At 40.7% G+C, this 25231-nt stretch overlaps 1 protein-coding gene and 1 pseudogene across 6 annotated transcripts in view; both read left to right on the forward strand.

Moving 5' to 3' along the window:
• LOC140632653 (UDP-glucuronosyltransferase 3A1-like) overlaps window positions 1-11192 on the forward strand; it is a 34865-nt gene extending 23673 nt beyond the window's left edge. For all 6 annotated transcript variants that reach the window (XM_072824894.1, XM_072824896.1, XM_072824898.1 and 3 more), the window contains 3 exons: window positions 7900-8131; window positions 9626-9845; window positions 10692-11192. In XM_072824894.1, coding sequence (XP_072680995.1) covers window positions 7900-8131; window positions 9626-9845; window positions 10692-10968 — 729 coding nt within the window. In that variant the 3' untranslated portion in view covers window positions 10969-11192. The remainder of the gene's footprint in view (window positions 1-7899; window positions 8132-9625; window positions 9846-10691) is intronic.
• A 145-nt stretch (window positions 11193-11337) lies between these two features.
• On the forward strand, window positions 11338-13547 carry LOC140632655 (keratin, type I cytoskeletal 18 pseudogene; annotated as a pseudogene).
• The last annotated feature ends 11684 nt before the right edge of the window (window positions 13548-25231 follow it).

A 25231-nucleotide genomic window follows, 5' to 3' on the forward strand; every position in this document is an offset into this window, starting at 1 on the left:
AAGCTAACATCATACTCTATAAATAGACTAAAATTGTGCTGCCTAAGATGCCTACTTACATCACTGCTATTCAGATATGCCCTAGACAGAGCAAGTAGGCAAGAAGAAGAAATATAAGGCATCCAAATGGGAATGGTCAATGTAGAAATATTTGGATTTCATATGGCATAATCCTATATATAGAAAATTCTTTTTGGTGTATGATTCATACACTATGTCTAACAAAACTAGCAAAATTGCAGGGAAAAATATCAATATGCAAATATGAATTGTGTTTCCATACAGTGGTTATAAACACTCTGAAAATGAAATTAGGTAAATATTCTATTTACACCAGCATCCAGTTAAACTGAGGAGGTGAAAGACATGTACACTGGATACTACAAATTTGCTGAAAGAAATTCAGGAAGACCTAAATAAATTGAAAGACCTCTCCAGACCATGGATGGTGTTACTTAATATTATTAAGAAAGCAATACTACTAAAAGTGATCTATAGATTTTTTTCTAATCATATCAACAACTGAAGGGCCTTATTATTATTTTTTTTGGAGAAATAGGAAAACCAATCTTCAAATTCACATGGAAATGTAAAAGACACTGAATAACCAAATTAATATGAAAAAGAACAGAGTTGGATGACTCGTACAACTATGACCAAATAATTTATGACAAGGGTGCCAGGAGCAATCAATGGGGAGAATAGTCTCTTCAACAAATGGTGCTGGTACCACTGGATATTCATTCATGTGAAAGATAATGTTGTATGAGCCTTCCTCACACTACATACTGAAATTAACTAAACATGGATCAATGGCCTAAATAAAGAGCTAAAAGTAAAAAAAAAATTCCTAGAGAAAAAGGGATAAATTGCATGGACTTGGATTTGACAATAGTTTGTAGATGTGACACCAAAAGCACCAAAAGCATAAGTAACAAAGAAAAAAAATAGATAAATAAGACTGTATCAGGATTAAACACTTCTCTGTATTGAAAACACTATATGGAAAATGAAAGTATAGCTCATCGAGTACAAGGCAAATGTGTCCCCTCCCTCTGCTTTACAGTCTTATATTGGAGGTTCTAGTAAATTAAGATGAAAAGATGAAAAAAGGTATGAAAAGCAATGAAATAATGAAGGAAGAGATAAACTGTTTTTGTTCACAGATGACGTTGATAGTCCATTTCAAAACTCTGAAAGAGTCAAGAAATAGATTCTTGCAACTAATAAGCAATTATAGCAGTATCAAAGGATATAAGTTAAATATCAAGTCCATCTTTTTTGTATATATCAGCAATGAACAGGAGGAATGTGAGATTAAAACACTATGCCATTTACATGAGCACAACCAAATATAAAATCTTGGGAATAAATCTAACAAAACATGTATGAGATTTATATGAGGAAAACTACAAAAAGCTGATGAAAGAAATTAAGGAACTAAATAAGTGGAGAGAAAGTCTATGTTCATGGATAGGAAGTCTCTATATTGCTAGGTGTTCATTATCTCTAATTTGATTTATAGAATCAGTGCAATCCCGTTGAAAATTGCAGCAAGTTATTTTGTACATATTAATAAACTGATGCTCAAATTTGCATGGAGAGGCAAAAGCCCTGATGAGCCAACACAATATTGAAGATGAAGAATTAAGGTGGAGGACTGACATTAGTCAAGACCATGACATACTATATGGCTAAAATAATCAAGGCAGTGTGGTATAAGCAAAAGAATAGACAAATAGATCAATGAAATAGAATAAGGAGTATGCATAGACCCACATACATTTAGTCAAATGATCTTTGACAAAGCATTAAAAGAAATACCATAAAAATAATATAGTCTTTCCAACAAATGGACACAGATATTACCACTTCACAAAAACTAACTCAAAGTGGATCACTGACCTAAATGTAAGATGCAAATATGAAACTCCTATGAGGGGAAAGAGGAGAAAATAGATGAACTCGTGTTTGGTCATTAATTTTTAGATATAAAACCTAAGGCATGTTCTATTTTTTTAAAGGTTATTTTCCCTGGAATTATTTTTCATTTAAATTCAATTAATTAACATATAGTGTATTATTGGTTTCAGAGGTAGAGTTCAGTGATTCATTGGTCTTATATAATACTAAATGCTCATTACATCATGTACCCTCCTTAATTTCCATCACCCAGTTACCCCATCCCCCCACTTCCCTCATCTCCAACAACCCTCAGTTTGTTTCCTATGATTAAGAGTCTTAAAAAAAATCATATGGTTTGTCTCCCTCTCTGATTTCATCTTGTTTTATTTTTACCTCCCTTCCCCTATCATCCTCTTTTTTGTTTCTTAAATTCCACATATGAGTGAGGTCACATGAGAATTGTCTTTCTCGATTGACTTATTTCATTTAGTGTAATACCCTCTAGTTCCATCTATGTCATTGCAAATGGCAAGATTTCAATTTTTTGATGGATGAGTAGTGTTCCATTGTGTATGTGTGTATATATGTATATATAGCACATCTTCTTTATCCATTCATCTGTCAATGGACATCTGGGCTTTTTCCATAGTGTGGCTATTGTGGAAATTGCTGCTATAATAAACATTGAGGTGCAAATGTTTCTTCAGATCAATACATTTGTATCTTTGGATAAATACCTAGTAGTGCAATTGCTGGGTCATAGAGGATCTCTATTTTCAAACTTTTGAGGAATCTCCATACTGTTTTCCAGAGTGGCTGTACCAGCTTGACATTCGCACCAACAGTGTAAGACGGTTCCCCTTTCTCCACATCCTCACCAAAATTTGTTGTTTCCAGACTTGTTAATTTTAGCCATTCTGACTGGTGTGAGTTGGAATCTCATTGTGGTTTTGATCTGTATTTCCCTGATGCCGAGTAATGTGTAGCATTTTTTTATGTATCTGCTGGCCATTTGTATGTCTTCTCTGGAGACATGTCTGTTCAATGCCTTCTGCCCATTTCTTGACTGGATTATTTGTTCTTTGGGTGTTGAATTTAATAAGTTCTTTATAGATTTTGGATACTAGCCCTTTATCTGATAGGATATTTGCAAATATCTTCTCCCATTCTGTAGGCTGCCCTTTAGTTTTGTTGACTGTTTCCTTTGCTGTGCAGAAGCTTTTTATCTTGATGTCCCAGTGGTTCATTTTTGCCTTTGTTTCCCATGCCTTTGGAGATGCATCTAGCAGGAAGTTGCTTCAGCCGAGGTCACAGAGGTTGCTGCCTGTGTTCTTCTCTAGGATTTTGATGGATTTCTATTTCACATTTAGGTCTCTCATCCATTTTGAATCTATTTTTGTTTATGGTTTGAGGAAATGGTCCCATTTCATTCTTCTGCATGCGGCTGTCCAATTTTCCCAGCACCATTTTGAAGAGACTGTCTTTCTTTCCATTGGGTATTCTTTCCTACTTTGTCAAAGAAGAGTTGACCATAGAGTTGAGGGTCCATTTCTGGGTTCTCTATTCTGTTCCATTGATCTATGAATCTGTTTTTTGTGCCAATATCATATTGTCTTGATGATTATAGCTTAGTAATACAGCTTGAAGTCTGGCATTGTGATGCCCCAGCTTTGGTTTTCTTTTTTTGAGATTACTTTGATTATTCCAGGAGTGTCTGGTTCCATATTTTAGGATTATTTTTTCCAACTCTGTGAAAAACGTCCATGGTATTTTGATAGAGATTGATTGAGATTGATTGTATAGATTGCTCTAGATAACATAGACGTTTTAACAATATTTGTTCTTCCAATTCATGAGCAGAACATTTTTCCATGTCTTTGTGTCTTTCTCAATTTCTTTCATGAGTGTTCTATAGTTTCCTTTTCTTTTCTTTTCTTTTTTTTTGTTCTATAGTTTTCTGAGTACATATCCTTTGCCTCTTTGGTTAGGTTTATTCCTAGTTATCCTATGGTTTTTTGGTCCAATTGTAAATGGGATGAACTTCTCAATTTCTCTTTTTTTCTGTCTCCTTATTAGTGTATAAAAATGCAAGTGATTTCTTACATTGATTTTATATCCTGCCACTTTGTTGAATTCCTATATGAGTACTAGCAATTTTAAGGTGGAGTCTTTTGGGTTTTCCATATAGAGTATCATGTCATCTATGAAGAGTGAGAGTTTGACCACTTCTTTGCTGATTTGGATGCCTTTTATTTCTTTTGTCAGATTGCTGAGGCTAGGACCTCTAGTACTGTGTTGAAAAGCAGTAGTGATAGTGGACATCCCTCCATGTTCCTGCCCTTAGGGGAAAAGTTCTCAGTTTTTCCCTATTGAGAATGATGTTTTCTGTGTTGTTTTTTGTAGATGGCTTTTATGATATCGAAGTATGTTCCCTCTATCTGTACAATGTGGAGAGTTTTAATCAAGAAAAGATGTTGTATTGTGAAATGCTTTCTCTGTATCTATTAAGCGGATCATGTATCTCTTGTCCTTTCTTTTATTAATGTAATATATCACATTGATTGATTTGTGGATGTTGAACCACCCTTGCAGTTCAGGAATAGATCCCACTTGGTCATGATGAGTAATCCTTTTGATGTACTGCTGGATCCTGCTAGTATCTTGGTGAGAATTTGGGTGTCCATGTTCATCAGAGATATTGGTCTGTAATTCTTTTTGTTGAGGTCTTTGTCTGGTTTTAGGATTAAGGTAATGCTTTCTATAGAATGAAAAACTTCCACTTATATATTTTGAAACAACTTCAAAAGAATAGGTATTAATTCTTTAAATGTTTGGCATAATTACTGAGAATCTATCTGGCCCTGGACTCTTGTTTGTTGGAAGATTTTTTATTACTGCTTCAATTTCCTTGCTGGTTAGGTTTTTCTATTTCTTCCTCCTTCAGTTTTGGTGGGTTATAAGTTTCTAGGAATGCATTAATTTCTTCCAGGTTGCCTAATTTTTGGCATAGAGTTGCTCATGATATCTTTTTATAATTGTTTTCTTCAGTGTTGGTTCTGTTCTCTACCATTCATTCATGATTTTTTTTAATTTTTATTTTATTTTATTTTTTCATTCATCCATGATTTAATTAATTTCTGTCCTTTCTATTTTCTTTTTGGTAAGTCTGGCTAGGGATTTATTGATCTTATTAATTCTTCCAAAGAACCAGCTTGTAGTTTTGTTAATCTGTTCTACTGTTCTTTTGATTTCTATTTCACTGATTTCTGCTCTAATCATTATTAATTCTCTTCTCCTGCTGAGTTTAGGCTTTATTTTCTGTTCTATCTCCGGCTCCTTTAGGTATGGTTAGATAGTGTATTTGAGACTTTTCTTGTTTCTTGGAAAAAGCTTGCATTGCTGTATAGTTTCCTCTTAGGACAGTCTTTGCTGCATCTCCAAGGTTCTGAGCTGTTGTATTTTCATTTTTATTAGTTTCTATGAATTTTTAAAATTCTTCTTTAATTTCGTGATTGACCCATTCATCTTTAGTAAGTGTTCTTTAACCTCCATGTATTTGAGTCCTTTCCAAATTCCCTCTTGTAATTGAGTTCAAGTTTCAAAGTATTGTGGTCCAAAAAAAATATGCAAGGAATGATCCCAATCTTTTGGTATTGGCTGAGACCTGATTTGTGACCCAGTATGTGATCTATTCTGGAGAATGTTCCATGTGCACTGGAGAAGAGTGTGTATTCTGTTGCTTTAGGATGGAATGCTCTGTATATACCTGTGAAATCCATTTAGTCCAATGTGTCATTCAAAGCCCTTGTTTCCTCATTGATCTTTTGCTTTGATGATTTATCCATTGCTGTGAGTGGGGGTGTTGAAGTCCTCTACTACTGTATTATTATCAATGTGTTTCTTTAATTTTGTTATTAATTGGTTTATATAATTGCCTGCTTTCATGTTAGGAGCATAAGTAGTTACAATTGATAGATCTTCTTGTTGGATAGACCCTTTAAGTACGATATAGTGTCCCTCTTCATCTCTTATTATAGTCTTTGGTGTCAACATAATTTGTCTGATATAAGGATTGTTACCTCAGCTTTCTTTTGATGTCCATTAGCATGATAAATGGTTTTTCACCCTCTTACTTTCAATCTGGAAGCATCTTTGGGTCTAAAATGAGCCTCTTACAGACTGGATATTGATAGATCTTACTTTTTTATCCAATCTAATACTTTGTGTCTTTTGAATGAGGCATTTAGCCCATTTACATTCAAAATAACTATTGGAAGATATGAATTTAGTGCTATTGTAATACCTATAAAGTCACTTTTTCTGTATATTATCCGTGTTCCTTTTTGGTCTATGTTACTTTTGAGCTATCTCTTTGCTTAAAGGATCCCCTTTAATATTTCTTGCAGGCTGGTTTAGTGATCACAAATTCTTTTATTTTCTTTATGTCCTGGAAGCTTTTTATATCTCCTTCTACTTTGAATGACAGCCTTGATAGAGAAAGTACTCTCAACTGCATGTTTTTCTTATTCAGGTCCCTGAATATATCATGCCAGTTTTTTCTGGCCTGACAGGCCTTTATGGTTAGGTCTACTACCGGTCTAATGTTTCTACCTTTGTAGGTTATAGAGCTTTATCCTGAGCTTCTTTTAGGATTTTCTCTTTGTCTCTGATATTTGCCAACTTCACTATTATGTGTTGTAGTGTTGACCTATTTTATTGGTTTTGAGAAGGGTTCTCTGCCTCTTGGAGTTGAATGCCTGTTTCCTTCCCCAGATTAGGGATGTTTTCAGCTATGATTTGCTCCAATATACCTTCTGCTCCCCCCTGTTCCTCTTTTTCTGGGATCTCAATTATTCTAATATTATTTCACTTATGGTATCTCTCGAGATCACCCCTTGTGATCCAATAGTTGTTTATCTCTCTTTTTTTTCAGCTTTTTAATTCTCTATCATTTTGTCTTTTATATCACAAATTTTCTTTTCTGCCTCACTTACTAGCAGTTAAAGACTCCATTTTTGATTGCATCTCATTAATAGTAAGACATTTTCTCTGATAGAGTTGATATGTGGGCTAAATTGATATTAAACATTTTTGTTCTAAGACAGAATTGTAAAGGGAATAAAAAGAGGATTCACAGACCAATAATAAATATTTGCATAGACATATCTGATAAAGACCATTATTCAAAATATACATTTATACACACAACTACACAACTATATATACAAAATATACAAGGGACTATTAAAATTCAGTAAGAACAATAAAAAACCAATAAATTAATAATTTTAAAATGGGCCAAAAACCTTAGCAGACCCCTCAAGAAAGAAGACAGACAGGTGGATAACAAGCCCATGAAGAAGACACCTGATAGAGACATTTCTCCAACATCTACATCAGTCTTCAGAAGGCATACTGCCTCGTACGGGGCCAAGACAGTAACTGGCACTCTCTTAGGCACTAGATACTCTCTGGTCTGGTGTTAGAACATTCCTAAATTTCCCTATCTCCCCATACCTAGAATGAAGGATGAGGAAGACCCTGGTACTGGGGCCTATTTTCAATGAAGAAAGAGATTCCCACCATATAGACTTTCTAGTTCTATAAAACATTGTTATAAAAAAGGCAAAACAAAACATTGTTATACATGCAAGTCCTGGATCTGTTGGTGCCACAGTATGCTTTGAGTGCCTCATGGGCAATGTGGGCTATTGTGGTAATGCCCGCATATTTAAAGCTCTCTTCATTTCCATTCATGGTTATTGAAAGTATTTATGTGGTATGATGTATCCTGAGGTCTCAGAGAAATGACTTCAAGTCCTGCAGGCACAATGGCACTGAGGTGTCCCATGGGTTATGAGAGCCACTTCAAGACAGTGAGGTCTAGGCACTACAGGAGGGTGTATTCAATAAATAGATGACTTTCATTTCAAGGCTATATAGGCATTCATGAGCAACTCTGTTCAACTCCTTGCCTCTTTTACCTCTCTCCAGGAATTTGAGAATTTCATTGCCAAGTTTGGAGACTCTGGTTTTGTCCTTGTGGCTCTGGGCTCCCTGGTCAATCTCTATCAGTCCCAGGAAGTCCTCAGGGAGATGAACGATGCCTTTGCTCATCTGTCTCAAGGGGTGATATGGAAGTGCAATCCTTCTCACTGGCCCAAAGATGTCAAATTGGCAACAAATGTGAAGATTGTGGACTGGCTTCCCCAGAATGACCTCTTGGGTAAGGACTATCCAATCTACTTCTCTCTTTCCATGTATGTATCTTCAGGGCTCCACTGGGCAACTCTGCCAACATGGGAAGGGGCATCTGGTAGCCAAAGGTAATCTTGAGAGGACAGAAATGGAGTATCTAGCTGGAGTTCTTAGGAAATGAGGCTATACTTCCTAAATGGGTATAACTGGCATGTTTTCTTCTTCCTATTCTATCACACTCCTGATACCTGTAGCCATAAGTGATATTGTCATCAGGTAGTTTTGACCTTTCTATATTTGGCACAGACCAAGGTTGTCCATACACAATCCAAGACAATTTGTGGACACATACTGTGGATTTTTTGCCGCTGTTGTTCCTGGCCTCTTGAGTATTTGTTAGGCCAATGTGCCATTATAAACACACACTCCCACACATATTAAAACATTCTATGCTACAAAAGATATATTCAAGCTTTCACAGAATTGATATTGATGGTGTCTGAAGGGTGTGCCAAGATATCTGAGTGTCAAGCTGACTAACCTTGTAGCCTTAGCAAGTTATTTTGTCCATCAAAATCTCTGGTAACAGAGGGATCCTTACACCCCATTGTTGTCATTGCTGTGTGCTACTTCTGAAGCCCCTCAGGGCCACAACCACTGTTTACATCAGAGATTAGTCCCCAGTGTTGTAGTTCACTAATATATTGGGAAATTAAGATAGATGACTCTGCACATATATTCACAGGGCATGATGTAGGGAAAAGAATTGTGATTTTCAGAGAAATACAAATGGATTCTGATGCGCATCACCATTGAGAGGCAGTGTTTGAGGTGAACTCTTCATTATCAGCACTTGTTTTAGTTTTCTCTAAATAAGAGTGGGGTGAGCACACAGGAGCTGGAAATGCTGAGATGAGTGGCCCATCATTGCCTATTTTAGAGAGTTTCTTATGAAATCGAGGAGAAAGCAGATATAGTATAAATTTGATGAATGTCATATGAGATGTGGTGTCAGCGAAAGTGTTAAGACTTTAGATAAGAGGGAAGCAAAAGGTTAGTGAAGGAAAGCGCATGAGACCTAGAGGGTGAGAGACCTGGAGAATGAGAGACAGGGACAGAGAAGGAGAGACAGAGATAGAAAATAAGAGTGGAAACAGAAAGAGTGACACTGGGAAAGATAATAGGGAGACAATAGAGAAGAAAAGAAAAAGGGTTGAAAGACAAGGATGGATGGAAGACAAGGGATGGAGGAAAATGTTGTGCTTATTATTGTTCTCAGCAATTGTCCCTGGGTTCTTAGTTTTAGATGTATTGATTTAGAGGAATCTCTACACAGAGACGAGGCCAGTATTTTGTACCTTGGAATATGCACTCTTGGGTGTGTCAAAAGCTAAATCAGTAAATCCAGTTTCTCCAACATACCTTGAAATGCTTGATATTTTCTTCTACACTGATGCTTTCTCCTTGGTGTTCTGAAAGTTTTCACCATGAAATATTCTGTTCTGTTCCTGATTTGCAACAGCTCACCCACGCATCCGTCTTTTTGTCACCCATGGTGGGATGAATAGCATAATGGAAGCCATCCAACATGGTGTGCCCATGGTAGGGATTCCTGTCCTTGGAGACCAGCCTGAAAACCTTGTCCGAGTAGAGGCCAAAAAGTTTGGTGTCTCTATCCAGCTACAGCAGATCAAGGCAGAGACATTGGCTCTGAAGATGAAGCAAGTTATAGAAGACAAGAGGTCTGGAACTCTTTGGGCTTGTGGTCATTTAGGCTAAATGAAGATATCAAACACAAAGGGCACTGTGTGGCATTTTTTTTTTTGCAACAAAAGCTGAAACTTTCAAGACACAGAATTATACGTGTGTGTGATGCTAACAGTTAACCTATTTCCTCTAAGAGCAAGAGTAGGCAATTTAAGTTAGATGCTGAGACTAGTTTTCTATCTTAAGGGTTGTGAAGACCCTGACCCTAAATACATAGGGTATGTGAGAAGTCATAGATTTTGGGGGTGTGTATACTGGAATTACACTGAGGAAGGAGGTCACCTTCTTGTCCTCCAGTGTTTCCTGCCTCAGGCACTTTGTCACTGATGCTCCCTAGGATATATCCTTCCCTTCTTTTCACAGGGCTGGCTCCTTCATGATAGCTACACTTATTGCCAATGTCCTCTCCTCAGAGAGGCAGGAGGTCTTTGTGTGACAGTCCTAAATACCTTATTCTCCAGCCTCCTCAATCATAATTAATTTTTCTGTCTTAACACTTCTCATGATCAGTAACCACCCCATTTCATTCTGTTTGAATTTATTGTGTGTCCCTTATACTAGAAAGTAGAGTGTAAGCTCCCCTGGATGGCCAGGTGTGTCTCTTATTTCCTTTGTGTTCCCTGTAGCACAGGGCCACACCCCATGGAGGGACCAGTTAGAACTTTTCAGTGGGACCCACCTAGACTGTGGCAGGGCCAGGCCAAGAACTTTTCCTTCAAACTGAGTCTTTTGTGCATTTGGATGAAAGTGTGTGTGAGATGCAGGTCTTTAAGACTTCTGAGGTCACATGAGTAATGCCCCACCCCCGTCTCTGCCAACAGGTACAAGTCAGCAGCCGTGGCTGCCAGCATCATCAGGAGCTCTCACCCCCTGACCCCTGCCCAGAGGCTGGTGGGCTGGATCGACCACATCCTCCAGACAGGGGGTGCAGCACACCTCAAGCCCTATGCCTTGCAGCAGCCATGGCATGAGCAGTACCTGCTGGACGTCATCTTGTTCCTGCTGGTGGTCACCCTGGGCACCCTGTGGCTCTGTGGGAAGCTGCTGGGCATGGTGGCCAGGTGGCTGTGTGGGACCAGGAAGCAGAAGAAGGCCTGATGGAGGTTCAGCCTTGACAGGTGTTTGGGGAGCCACTGGTCGTAGATGGCTTTCCCCAGCACAGGACCCCTCGTTTTCGTCTCCGTATTGGCACTTGAGGGTGGCACTCAAATTGCTCTTCACTATTTTCTGCCTCTGTTTAGAAATTCTTGTGAAATACTCTTGGGATTCTTCTTTTAAATTGTGTTTAAGTGTGTATTACATAAAATTTACTGTTTTAACCACTTAGTGTAGAGTCCATGGCATTGAGCACATTGACATTGTCCTATGAACATCACCACCACCCATCCCAGAACTGTTTCTACCTCCTCAACTAAAAGGCCATGTTTGATCAAACAGTAATTCCCCATATCCCTGCCCACCCTCCACCAGCCCCAGAAGCTCCTGGCCATCCCAGTTCTACTTTCAGTGTCTACAAATTTGATCTTGGCTTCCTGACTTGCCCCTCATCAAGTCAGGTCCAAGAATGGACCCCTCATTCTTACCCAAACCTTCACAGACAGCCCCAGCTTCCTTTCCAGTCCCTGTCCCTAGACACGGAACCCTGCTTATTGCATCCAGCATGCCTGACACTTGTTATTCTCTCTGCCCTTTCTCCATCCTCATACTTCATGATAGGACAGAACATATTGGCCAGTTGTTCTATGTTGGACCTTCCTCTTGAACCTTCTTCTCACCTCATGTCCAAGCTCAGGAACTCTGGTCTCTGTCCTACTTGGACAGGGATGACCCTCTCAGGATTCCATCTGTGGTCTCTATCCCAAGTCCCTCCTGTGTAGGGCACATCCTTTGCTGCCCAGGCCTGAAGCCTGCTTTTTGGCCACAGTCAAAGCTGTGGTTTTCACTTTTCATAATTACCTCCTCAGGATTCCCTCTCTTGAAAATGTAGTCATGGAGAGACCTCGAGTGCAGATCCCAGACCTCCACATGAGGCTCTGGGGCTCCGGTCCAGTGAGTATGGCAGTTCCCAGGACTTTGTTGATTTAGGAACTATCCGTCTGCCCCACAGATATGCCACCTAAATATGCTACCCTCTATGTGGTAAATCCTTAGGAATTATATTCATTTCCTAGGAACATAAACCAGAAAATGTGTGGCTTGACTACCAGGGTCTGTGTTTGGTTGTTTTTTCTTTTCATTGACAAAGGTAGATTCAGGCAATGGAGTGGTGGTTTGGTGGCTTTGTCATGTCTTGTCTCCCTTCTTCCCTCCTTCTCTATGTTTGTATAAAATACATATAATTAAAAAATTTGGCCCGAGCCTGAGTCCTGGCCTCCCGAGTCACCCTCTTGCTCTCCGAGCAGCATGAGCTTCACCACCTGCTCTACCTTCTCTTCCACTGGTCCCTGGGCTCCATGCAGGTGCCCAGCCACTGGATCTGGCCGATTAGCAGCAGCGCAGTCAGCATCTATGCAAGCACGGGGTGCTTGGGCTCCCAGATCTCTGTATCCTATTCCACCAGCTTCTGGGGCGGCTGGGAGTCTGGGGCCCCGCCACGGGGATGGCCAGAGGTCTGGTGGGCAGAGGGGGCATCATGTAAGTCCTGAATGACTGCTTGACCTCCTACCTGGAGAGGGTGAGGAGCCTAGAGGCTGATAATCAGAGACTGGAGATGAAAATCCGGGAACACCTAGAGAAGAAGGGACCCCAGGTCAGAGACTGGAGGCAAGATCTTCGAGGACCTGAGTGCTCAGATCTTTGCAAGTGCTGTGGACAATGCCCACATTGTTCTGCAGATTGACAATGCCTGGCTTGCTGCTGATGACTTCCGAGTCAAGTAGGTGATGGAGCTGGCCATGCGCCAGTCTGTGGAGAGTGACATCCATGGGCTTCTCAAGGTCATTGATGACACCAATGTCACTTGGCTACAGCTAGAGACAGAGATCGAGGCTCTCAAGGAGGAGCTGCTCTTCATGAAGAAGAACCATAAGGAGGAAGTAAAGGGTCTACAAAACCATATTGTCAACTCTGAGTTGATGGTGGAGTTGGATGCCTCCAAATCTCAGAACCTCAGCAAGATCATGGCAGATATCTGGGCCCAGTATGACGAGCTGGCTCAGAAGAACTGGAAGGAGCTAGACAAGTACCGGTCCCAGCAGATCGAGTAGAGCACCACAGTGGTCACCATACAGACCTCTGAGATAGGAGAAGCTGAGATGACCCTCACAGAGCTGAGACGTACCGCCCAGTCCTTGGAGATCAACCTGGACTCAATGAGAAATCTGAAGGCCAGCTTGGAGAACAGCCTGAGGGAGGTTGAGACCCGCTACACAATGCAGATGGAGCAGCTCAATGGGGTCCTGCTGCAGCTGGAGTCAGAGCTTTCCCAGACCCAGGCAGAGGGGCAGCACCAGGCCCAGGGGTATGAGGCTCTGCTGAATGTCAAGATCAACCTGGAGGCTGAGATTGCCACCTACCATCACCTGTTGGAAGATGGGGAGGACTTCAGTCTTACTGACATCCTGGACAACAGCAACTCCTTGCAGACCATCCAGAAGACCACCACCAGCAAGATCATGGATGGCAAGGCAGTGTCTGAGACCAACAACAAGAAAATTCTGAGGCATTAAAGCAGCAAAACAGGATACCCTTTGAGGAATAAAAGGTTCAGAGGTCAAAAAAAATTGTTCTCTCTTCCTAAATTCTTCTTAAAGATTGCCTTTCTGGTATAGGATTTTCATGAAATATTTCATCTTCAAATGATTATTTTCTCATAATTGATTTTCCTTCTTAAATGAATTTTCTCCTTAAATTTTTCAAATATATATTATCTCATGGGCTAAAAATTGAGAGAAGGAAATGTTAGATATATGGAGTGGCCCTAGGAGGACCATAGTTTTTGATTGCATAATTTTGGGTTTGGGAAACAGATCCTATAACATTTAAAGTTAAAAAAGTGAAAGAGCTGCTATCAAATATATTGATACAGAGAAGGTCCACTCACTTGCTAATTCTAACAAAATATTTTCTTAGAAGTCTGCCAGACCGGGTGTCTTGTATCTACCCATTTTGTGAATCTGATATTGTAAGAATGTTATCACAATCAGGAACATGTCACATGTAGAAATGGGTGTCCTTGAGGTATGAGACTGTGCATTTGTATGAAGTATGGTTTTATTTTTGTAATTCTTTTGAAACTACTTGAAATGATCTGTGGCAATTGTCCTTCAAGGAAGATGTGACAGTTTCTTGTGTTGTTGGGATATATTTTCCCCAATGACCAACTCAGGGCTTAAAGGATGAGGCTTCCTGGCTGGGAACTTCCTCCCTCCCATACCAAGCATGCTATTCTCACCTAACATCTGGTAATTTGTGAGGTTACTTTTGTGGCAGGTCCTTCCTCAGGTCCACTTCCATTGCTGAAATCAGATTAAGAGCAGCCAGGGCACTATGAAGAATGATGCCTCTAATGTGTTCCCATGAAGCATCCTCCTTGACATCACTCCAAGATGACATGGAGATCTGATCTCATCACTCCCTATTTAAAATCTTTTGTGGCTCCCAGTGCATTTGGAATACAAGGCTTCTGTGACTTCTTTCTGGTTACCACGGTAGGAAAACTGTCAGCTACCCTCCCCTTGCCCATTTCCCACGTACACTAAACCTGTTAAAAGGAAATTATGTGGACATTTGTGAAACCCGGCACAGAAGACTTTGTTCAAGACTATTGCAGCAGGGAAGAGAAACTGAATTCAACTCCAAGTGCGGCAAGGACAGGTGAGGATTCATAGCCAATAAGCAGAATAAGGGGGTATTAAAGATCAATTATTGAATGGCTCTTTTTTGAGATGATAAGAAAGACTACTTAAGGGGAGGAGTACCATGAGAGATGTAGGGACTACTGCAACAGGGGAGAGAGATTGGGCTCAATTCTGAATACAACAATGAAAAGTGGAAATGTTAGCCAAGCTGCTGAGTGGGGGACAGTGGATGGAAAGTTACTATGAAGAAATATCATCAGTAAGGTGTGAGTCTAGCTAACCCTACCTAACAAGATCCTTGCTGAGAGGCAGGCTAGCATGATCAGACCTCACCTGGGGAATGGTAGACGATAAGGGAACTCATTAGCTATAGAGAGTGACCAGATATGAAGAGTGGGAGTCTATTTAAATGGACTTAGGTTCTTGCTAAACCAGATAATGTAGAGATGAACATGCTGTTCCAAAAATCAGGGACTCGTTGAGAAGACGCTCACAGGATATTCATTACAGTTTGGTCAAAGAGAGAAACTTTGCCAATGGCCCATTACTAGAGCAACTTAATTAGTTATTAAAGTTAAAGACATTTTTGTTACAGGAAGATAACAGTGATCAGTTATCAACGGTGGAGGAAGTCTCCATAAACTAACTTAGTAGGATTCTTTGATATAAGTGGGCTCAGCTAGCCAAGACCAGGACAGCAGGCAGTGGCTGAAACCTAGTCTAGAAGAGGTTTCAGAGGATCCTGATTAAAATTTGGCAAAGGATGGAGTCTTTGTCACTCACCCCGACACATTGTTCTGTTTTGTAACTCTGTGTCTTTTGCCATGTTGTGTCATCTCTCAGAAGTCCATTCTGCTCTTGTTGTAACAAAAAATTATATGTTCTTCAATACCCACTAATGGACACATTAGTGTGGCTAGACCTAACCACCATACCCACAACTGAACTCACTGCATCCTCTTTGAAATATTGTTCTTACTATACTGAAATTATTTGTTAATATATATATATCTCTATTTAGAAGCCATAAGACCCTAAATGCAAGGGATTGGGTTCTATTTATCTTCTTGTTACAGCATCTAGCATGGTGGCTCCTACAAACAGGGTTGGGATGATTGGATAGTTGTTTATGAAAAGGACACTATTGGATCCATATCTCACACCATATCGAAAAGTGCACTCTAAAAACATCAGAGATTTCATGTAAAAAATGACAACATACTGGGTCTTAAAAAAAAAAAAAGAGGTGAATTTCTCCAGAACTTGTATGTATGGAAAGACTTCCTAAATATGAATCAACAATCCTGATATTACAAAGAAAAGCTAACTAAGTAAACGAACTGGATAATATTAAAAATTTCTTCATGGCTGCATCACCAGAAGTACAGTCAAAACACAAATGAAAAGTGGGAGAAAAATATAACATTCATCACATATAGAGGACTATAAAGATCTTTCTAAAGAATAGTTTCAAACATTTATAAGACTAGAATTTCCTCGTGCCCACTGATGCTCTGAACCTCTAAAAGTCAATCTACAGATCTGAATCTGTAGAGGTTCAGAGCATCAGGTCAAGATCTGGCCCTCCAGAGGGGTTTAACACTTAGGGGACACCAGCATTTGTTATCAGCAAGTTAATTTCTGAAGAAACTCTGAGCAATAAGTGTAGGCATTTCCCATTGGGAATCAGCTTCTGGGATCTTGAGATGGGAGAGCTAGCAGAGATTTAAGCAGGTACCTGGGATATGGGGTATGGGGATGGCAGTATGAGGTCAAAGGAGCAGTTAGAAGGTAAGAAAATTTAGGGACTCCTGGGAGGCTCAGTGGTTGGGTGTCTGCCTCTGGCTCATGATATGATCTTGGATACTGGGATTGAGTCTCACATCACATTCCCCACAGGGAAGTGTCGTCTCCCTCTGTGTCTCTACTTCTCTCTGTGTGTCTCTCATGAATGAATAAATAAAGTCTTTTTTAAAAAGGAGGTGGAACCATATGATCCTCTCAGATGCAGAGAAAGCATTTGACAAAATACAGCATCCATTCCTGATCAAAACTCTTCAGAGTGTAGGGATAGAGGGAACATTCCTCAACATCTTAAAAGCCATCTACAAAAAGCCCACAGCAAATATCATTCTCAATGGGGAAGCACTGGGAGCCTTTCCCCTAAGATCAGGAACAAGACAGGGATGTCCACTCTCACCACTGCTGTTCAACATAGTACTGGAAGTCCTAGCCTCAGCAATCAGACAACAAAAAGACATTAAAGGCATTCAAATTGGCAAAGAAGAAGTCAAACTCTCCCTCTTCGCCGATGACATGATACTCTACATAGAAAACCCAAAGCCTCCACCCCAAGATTGCTAGAACTCCTACAGCAATTTAGTAGCGTGGCAGGATACAAAATCGATGCCCAGAAATCAGTGGCATTTCTATACACTAACAATGAGACTGAAGAAAGAGAAATTAAGGAGCCAATGCCATTTACAATTGCACCCAAAAGCATAAGATACCTAGGAATAAGCCTAACCAAAGAGGTAAAGGATCTATACCCTAAAAACTATAGAACACTTCTGAAAGAAATCGAGGAAGGCACAAAGAGATGGAAAAATATTCCATGCTCCTGGATTGGCAGAATTAATATTGTGAAAATGTCAATGTTACCCAGGGCAATTTACACGTTTAATGCAATCCCTATCAAAATACCATAAAAAGGAGGTGGGAACATTTGGAAAAGGATCTCTAAAATGGAAATCGGTTTGAGTGACCTGGAGGTGGAACTATCTTGGAAAGCAATTTCCTAAGGTCTCTGCATTCCTGGTTTAGAGTATCATCTCTGTGGAGAGCGATTACAGGGACAGAGAGGGGTTAAGGAGAGCTCACTGACCCCTCCTTCCCACTACCTGAGGTTAGGGAGGGTGAGAACAGAAGAGCCTATGGAGCAAGCACCCGGGGAGGAGGAGCAAAGGGCGAGCAGAGACAAACGGAAGAGCAGACAGCGGGATCCACCTCTCACCTCCTCCCAATCTGTCCCCTCAGTGCATTTCCTTGGCTGCCAGCACAGAGTGTGTCCCCAGGGCACAGGCTCAGGGCACAGGGCACAGGACTGGGCTCCACAGCTGGTCCAGGAGCGAACATGGCCAGACAGTGGGCGCTGCTGCTAGCCTGCCTCCTCCTGTCTGGGTTCCTGCTCTCAGAGGCCGCCAAAATCCTGACTGTATCCTCACTGGGTGAGTGCTTGGTGGGAAAATCAGAGACAGCTGCATCCCGGGTTTTCAGACTGGATTGTGTCCCAGGCTGGCGGAGGTAGAGGTGGGCAGGCCTGTGTCGCAGAGAGAGGTCCCCACTGCTGGGCTGGGGAAGTCAGTTCTTGAGAAAACAGTGGTTTCCTTTCTTCTCTTTTAATCTGCCTTGTAGGGAATCCCTGGGTGGCTCAGCGGTTTAGTGCCTGCCCCTTTGGCCCAGGGCATGATCCTGGCACATTAGGCTCCCTGCACGGAGCCTGCTTCTCCCTCTGCCTGTGTCTCTGCCTCTCTCTCTCTCTCTCTCTGTCTGTCTCTCTCATGAATAAATAAATAAAAACTTAAAAAAAAATCTGCCTTGTAGGTGCTTCCCATGGTGCATAGCTGGGGCCAGAATTTAGATCCAGGGCTGACCTGGAGACCTCGAGCCATCTACTCCAGGGTGAGGCTGGACGTTCAGAGGCATACCCCAGACGTCTGGAGGTGTCCAGTAGATGCTGTAGGAAGTGGAAGGCGAGGTCAGTTTAGGCTCTTGGAGGCCAAGGATGGGGACTCTTGTGGGCAGCAGCCCAGACTGGGAATGTGTCATTCACAGGACACCTGCAGAACTGATGGGCACAGGAGGGGACCCCAGGACAGTCAAATCCTTGGGAGCCCCTCTCTCTTTCGCCCTTGCTGCTCGAACCTTTTGAAGGATAGTGAAGCAGCCAATTCTGTAGGAAGTCAGGTTTATTTCCTTTACTTTGGCCCCAAAGCAACAGAAGGGGAATAGGAACATTTGTCAGGATAAGGAGGCATCATAGGATGGAGCTTCCCCAGGAAAATGTGGCATCATCATGAAAGCATAGGGGTCTCCCCACGTCACGTTTAGATCCCCAAAAATCTGAGGAAAAAGCACAGAGTCTAATTGAGCATCTCTGTTTTATTTCCTGACAGTGACCCTGAGGGTCAGGGGAATAAGGGGCCTTTTGCAAGAGCCCACTAGACCTCCCTCATGGACACCCCGACTTTACTCACTGCTTCTTACCTCAAAGCTGTCCTCTTCCCCAACTCTTTACAGTGTGGATTCCTAAAGATCAGTATTTAAAAAACCTTGTTTCCCATTAAAAAAAAATTTTTTTTTAAACGATAGAGGCAGCAGAAAAAGAGAGCTCCCTCACCTGTGGAAAGCCCGTGACCCGGGCCTTGCAGCAGGAGCAGGTGCGGTCGGAGGCCCCGCCTCTGTCCCAGAATGCACCGGGGCACCACGCCCCGCAGACATGGCGGCCTCCGCGGGCGGGCTCCTCCCCTCTCTCGGGGCCTTCGTCGGGTTCAACGTGAGCCAGAACAGGCCCGCCGAGGCCGCAGGGGCTTGTTGCGGAATCCACGTTGCCCCGGGCAACACAAGCATAAATACACGAGACCGGACTAACCTCCACGGATACACGCGCGCCTGTAGTCCCGTGACCCCCCTGTGACCCGGCGTCACGGGCCGCACCTTCCCAACCACCCCGCTTCCCGGTTGGGCAGGTTCTCTTCCTTCCCTCCTGACCCGGCTCTCTCTGCTGCGGAGACTCAGGCTCAACAAAAATGCCCCGTGATGGCCTGAGATTTTAGACACTTCTTGCAATGATAGAACCTGTACCTCCCTGCCCATCAAGCTTCTCTTCCCTTACAATTTTAGACCTTCCTACCTTGGGTGATATCCAGGTCATCATGCATGCAGGACCTTGCAGTTCTACCCCCAGGCACCCACTCTTACCCTGAATGCCTTCATTGGATGTTCAGCAATTTTCAGGCCCCACTGGAAACATCCTGCCTTATGTAATGGAATCTCAAGGATTTTTGGTTCTAAGTGGTAGGTTCACCTCCTTCTGCTTCCAATCCTATTTCATGGACTCCCACATTTCTTGTTCCCACTCTAATATCCATTAACAAAGAGAAGGATTCCATAAATAACTCTGACTGATTGTCCCCGAGGAACACTTCCCAGTCCCATACACATCACTAGGTCTAATTTCCAGTACAGTTACTTCTTTAGGGCACAGAGCCTCTGTAAGTACTGGCTAAAATCAACAGGTACCTAGCACGAGGGACTCCTTAAGGCCTAAGCAGAGAAACTCATCACACACTGACATGGAGACCATGAGTCACAAAAGGAAATATTTGATGAATGATTGTCACAGGTCAAGATTTGGGCAGACTGGATATGGCTGTCCCAGTTGGGGCTTACCCAAAGTGTGACGGAGGGGCTGAAGAAACTCATCTTCCGTGGCTCACCATCAACACTTTGCCCCCTTACCTTGGAGATCCCTTCCCCTACATCAATTTCAGACCCTCTGTTCACATTTTTATAAAAATGAAATCTTGTATTGTTCCTAGGTGGAAGCCATTATCTACTGCTGGACCAGGTATCTCAGATTCTTCAAGATCATGGTCATGATGTTACTATGCTTCTTAATGAAGCCTTTTTAATCCAAGGTATGTTTTGTTTTTGTTTTTGAATCACTAAATTCTTCTATCCCAGAGAGACAATGTCTTCTGGATAGCACTACTTAGCACAAAACATTTCTGAATCTAGTTGTATTGGAAGTCGGAAAATCTGTGTGTTTGTGTGTGTTTATGTTATCTGCTGGATATCATTTTAGGCTTTGTAGACCTGGCCTCCACATTCCATGACTCCATGTTTTACCCCCTTTTCTAGGTGTTTAAGTCCTGTAATGCAGGCATGTAAGGTGGAGGGTTGAACCCTGTCTGGATTGCAGAGTATTAGCAACTCAGAATTCAGAAATCCAGCTAGAGGCAGTATTCTGTACAGTAGACACAAGAAGACACAGAATTATGTCTTGAGAAAATGCCTTTTATTAAAGACTTAAGAGCCAAAAAGTTTTTCATCTCTCCAGGGGGAAAACTGTCTAGTTCCCTTCTGTGTCTAAATTTTCCAAAAGGTTCATTTGCATAATACAGTGGTGTGTGCAATGGATAAATGGCTGTCGTTTCAGAAATAAAAATTCTTTTTTTTCTTTCTCTCCCCCCTCCCCCCAGCTCCACACTTCAAAACTCCCCTATTAGGTCAGCATCCTACTGATAAGAGGGAAAGGAAAATCCGAATCTGTCCTAGTGATTTTACCTTTGTTCTAGAAGGCGCTCCTTTCAGGGTTGTGGTATCCTTAGGTTAGCAAACCTTTTTCTCCTTTTCCCCACCGCCTCCCAGTACTGTCCACTCTTGATTAACCTGTTTCTTCGGTATGGAACCCTGACAGTCCTGCTCCTTCCCTAGGATCTGCCCCTGCATTGTAGCTTGCTTAACGGATTACATCCCCTTTTTCCAAAGGTCTACATTCTAGGGTGTGGGCCAAGTTCTTCTGTAAAGAGATGAACGTGATGCCAATAAAATGTAACAAGAACAAAGAAAAAAAAAGGCAAGCCTCCATTCATCATTAGTGATCATTTTGATAACTACTATCATGTGGTGTGGCTTTAATTGTATTGAACACAAGTATTCAGCCATTTTTATAGCTTCTGTTACATAAGAAGAGGTGCTCTTCCTGTTTCTAGGTTACTTTCTACTCCTATTATGAGACCTGAACTTTAAGGAAGCTTTACCAGGATGCCTTTTGGTCATGTCCTAGGATCAGAATCTATCAATGAGTTGATTGTATATTCTTGAGACATCATTGGCTGCCCATGACTTGTGCATAGTGATGTCAGAAGTTTTTGAGTCACTGAATCCAAAGAATTGTAGCTAAGGGCACCTTCCTGGTGGCGCAGCGGTTTAGCGCCGCCTGCAGCCCAGGGTTTGATCCTGGGGACCCTGGATCGAATCCCACGTCAGGCTCCCTGCCTGCATGGAGCCTGCTTCTCCCTCTGCCTGTGCCTCTGCCCCTTTCTCTCTCTGTGTCTCTATGAGTAAATAAATAAAATCTTAAAAAAAAGAATTGTAGCTAATATGAAGTTCATCAATCTTGTAGCTCTTGTCTGTTGACAAACAAGGACATAGAAGCCCAGAGAACTTTAAAGTTTTGTTCAAGTTCACACAGCAGGTTAATAATTGAGTTGGGTGGATTTGAACTTTAAGCTCATGATTACTCATTCAGAATTGCTAAAGCATTAATTTTTTTTAAAAAAATCCAAAATTAATCATTTTTGATGAAAAAAGTCTGAGAAATTATGAAATTCTGGAGATGAACTTCAGACCCTGTTACTATTTAATCACCTCCTAGCTTGGGTTCTATATTTTTCATATCCTTTCTATACATATCCCTTTGTAACTGCCTTGATTGTTAGTCTGATTGTGTATTTGCCTTGACTGCCAACCATGGTAGTTGTAGTCCATGATCATTTCATTTTGGTGGTTCTCATGGATTGAGGAACTGCTGAAAGCTTTAGACCCTCTACCACTTTAATATACATACCCACACTCTAAAATAATTCAGGGGACTCATGGATTCCTCTCCATTTTATTCTTGGTTCCAAGTTTTAATAGTTCAGAGTTTCTTCCAATACTTATCATTCACTCAAAATTTCTGAGGTTTTGAAATGGATTGTTAATTTTTCCCTTTAGCAGAACTTGGTAGAGGTCTGCAAATAAGGAAACACGTGATTGGATTATTCTTGTTGACCTGATTCAATACTCAGTACTGAACCTTTTGAATCTGTATTAACTGCCTGCTTGGATAACCTAACTATAAGATTTTTATTTAGAACATTTATGAATAAATGACTTCAGGAAAACTGAATTAGCTATCATTTCTAATGCTAGCATGTAGGACGGTTCTGGTCAATAACTGAAATCACAAGTGAAAGATGCCGCCCTACAGAGGACTGAATTGTCTTCAGTTCTGACTCTTTTCCTTTTTCTAAGAAAACTTGCTGCACCTCTCTGTCTACCAGGTAGACATTCCCCAAGTGACAGATCTCTTTGTTTTGGGGGAACTGTGCAGTTACGTCACTGATTCTCAGGGACTTGCTTACAAACACTCAAATGAAGTTCAACCTGGAGGGACATTGTCCTGACCAGACAATTCCACCCCTTGAAGCTATTTAGTTCTGCTTTCCTTGGGTGTGGAGGTAGGAGGGCAGATCAGCAGCTAATGTAAGACAGTCCTGTCTTGGAATTCAGGCTTTGATTGGATTCATGGGCTTCTCAATTTATTTCTCAAGTAGTTTGTCTCTTTATTGTTTGTAAAGTTTCTTGATCATTTCAAAGAACTGTCTCTGTTTTCATTGATTTCTGTTGGTTTTCTATTTCCAATTTTATTAATTTCCTCCCTAATCTTTTTTAATTCTACCTTATGTCTTAGGTCTAGTACACTTTCTTTCCCAGTGTCTTAAGGTTGCATAATAAGTTAATGATTTGATAACTTTCTTTTTTAATATAGGCATTGAAAACTGTACATTTCCTTCTAAGTCCTGCTTTGGGTACATCCCATAAAAGTTTTGGTATGTTGTGTACTCATTTTTATTTGTCTTTAAGTATTTTATGATTTGCCTTGTGATCTGTTTTTGATACATGGGTATTGTTTAAAAGGGTATTATTTAATTTCCATAATTTGTGAATTTTCTGGCTTTCCTTCTGTTGTGAATTTCTATCTTCCTCCTGACCCCTGGTGGGGTCAGATACCCTGTGGTAAGTATGTTTTAAACTATATTGAGACTTATTTGTGGCTGAGCATATGGTCTCTGCTGGAAAATATCCCATGTACCCTTGAGAGGAATGTGTGTGTCATTGTTGAGTAGAGTGTTCAGAAGATGTCTGTTATATCTAGTGTTCTATCTAGTGGATCAATATATGTAAGTCTTCTATTTCCTTACTGATCTTTCTGGATATTCTATCCATTATTGAGGAGTATTGAAATTTCCAATGATTATATAGAGCTGTCCATTTCGTTCTCTATTCTGCTAGCTTTTGCTTTAGATATTTTGATGGTTTCTCATTGGGTGCATATATCTTTATAATAGTTATACCTTGTTGTATTGAATCATTAATATACAAAGTTTTTCTTTGTCTCTTGCAATCTTATTTGATTTAAAGTCTGTTGTGTCTGATGTTTGCTCATCTGCTTCTGCTTTCTTTTGGTTATTATTTGCTTAGAATATCTTTTTCCATCATTTCCCTTTCTATCTATGTCATTGGATCTAAAGTGAGTCTCTTGTAGACAGTGTATATAGTTAGACCATGTTTTTCTTTGTGTTTGTGTGATTATTTTTGTATTTATTTTTAATGTATTTTATTATATTAAACTATTAATATATTGGGGTAATTGTAGATTTACAGAAAAGTTGCAAAGATATTACAGGAAGTTCCCATATACCTCAGACCTTCTTTCCCCCATTGTTAGTCCCATTTTATTTTTTAATTATTATTTTTTTATTGAAGTATAGTTGATACACAATGTTACATTAGTTTCAGGTTGTACCACATAGTGATTTGCCAACTGCATATATTATGCTGTGCTCACCACAAGTGTAGCTGCCATCTGTCACCATACAAGACAATTACATTTGGATCATGTCTTATTATCCATTGTGCCAATGTCTGTTTGTTTAATTGGGAAATTTAATCAATGTACATTTAGTGTAATGACTGATAAAGAAAGACGTGCATGTGTCCTTTTGCTATCTGTTTCTATATGCCTTGTAAGTTTCTTGTCCCTCACTTTCTTATCACTATTTTTCTTAAAGATTTTTTTTTTATTCATGAGACACGGGGGGGGGGGAGGGGCAGAGACACAGGCAGAGGGAGAAGCAGACTTCATGTAGGGACCCCAATGCTGGACCCGACCCTGGGTCCCCAGGATCACACCCCAGGCTGAAAGTGGCACTAAATCGCTGAGCCACCTGGGCTGCCCTGTATCACTATTTTTGTGTGTGTGTGTTTATTGATGCTTGTTGTGAAATGTTTAAATTATTTTTTCATTTATTTCTGTGTATATTCTATAGCTATTTTGTGTGTTTGTGTGTTACCATGGAGATTTAATTTAACATGCTAAATCTATGTTACTCACATTTTATTTTATACCAGTTTAAGTTTAATAACATTAAAAAATTCTCCACCTTTGTTCATTCCCATCCCTTTAGGTTGTTGACATCACAACATTATCTTTTTGTATAGATGTGCCCCCAAACAGAAACTTTCATCAATTTAAGTGCATAGTACATTAAATTATATAGAAAACTTGATTGGAGTTACAACGAAAGTTTTTTTTTTTAAAGATTTTATTTATTCATGAGAGACACAGAGAGAGAGGGAGAGGCAGGGACAGAGGCAAAGGGAGAAGCAGGCTCCATGCAGGGAGCCCTATGTGGGACTTGATCCCAGGACTGCAGGATCACACCCTGAGT

This window comes from Canis lupus, chromosome 4 (assembly GCF_048164855.1).
Source record: "Canis lupus baileyi chromosome 4, mCanLup2.hap1, whole genome shotgun sequence".
Taxonomy (NCBI): Eukaryota; Metazoa; Chordata; class Mammalia; order Carnivora; family Canidae; genus Canis; species Canis lupus.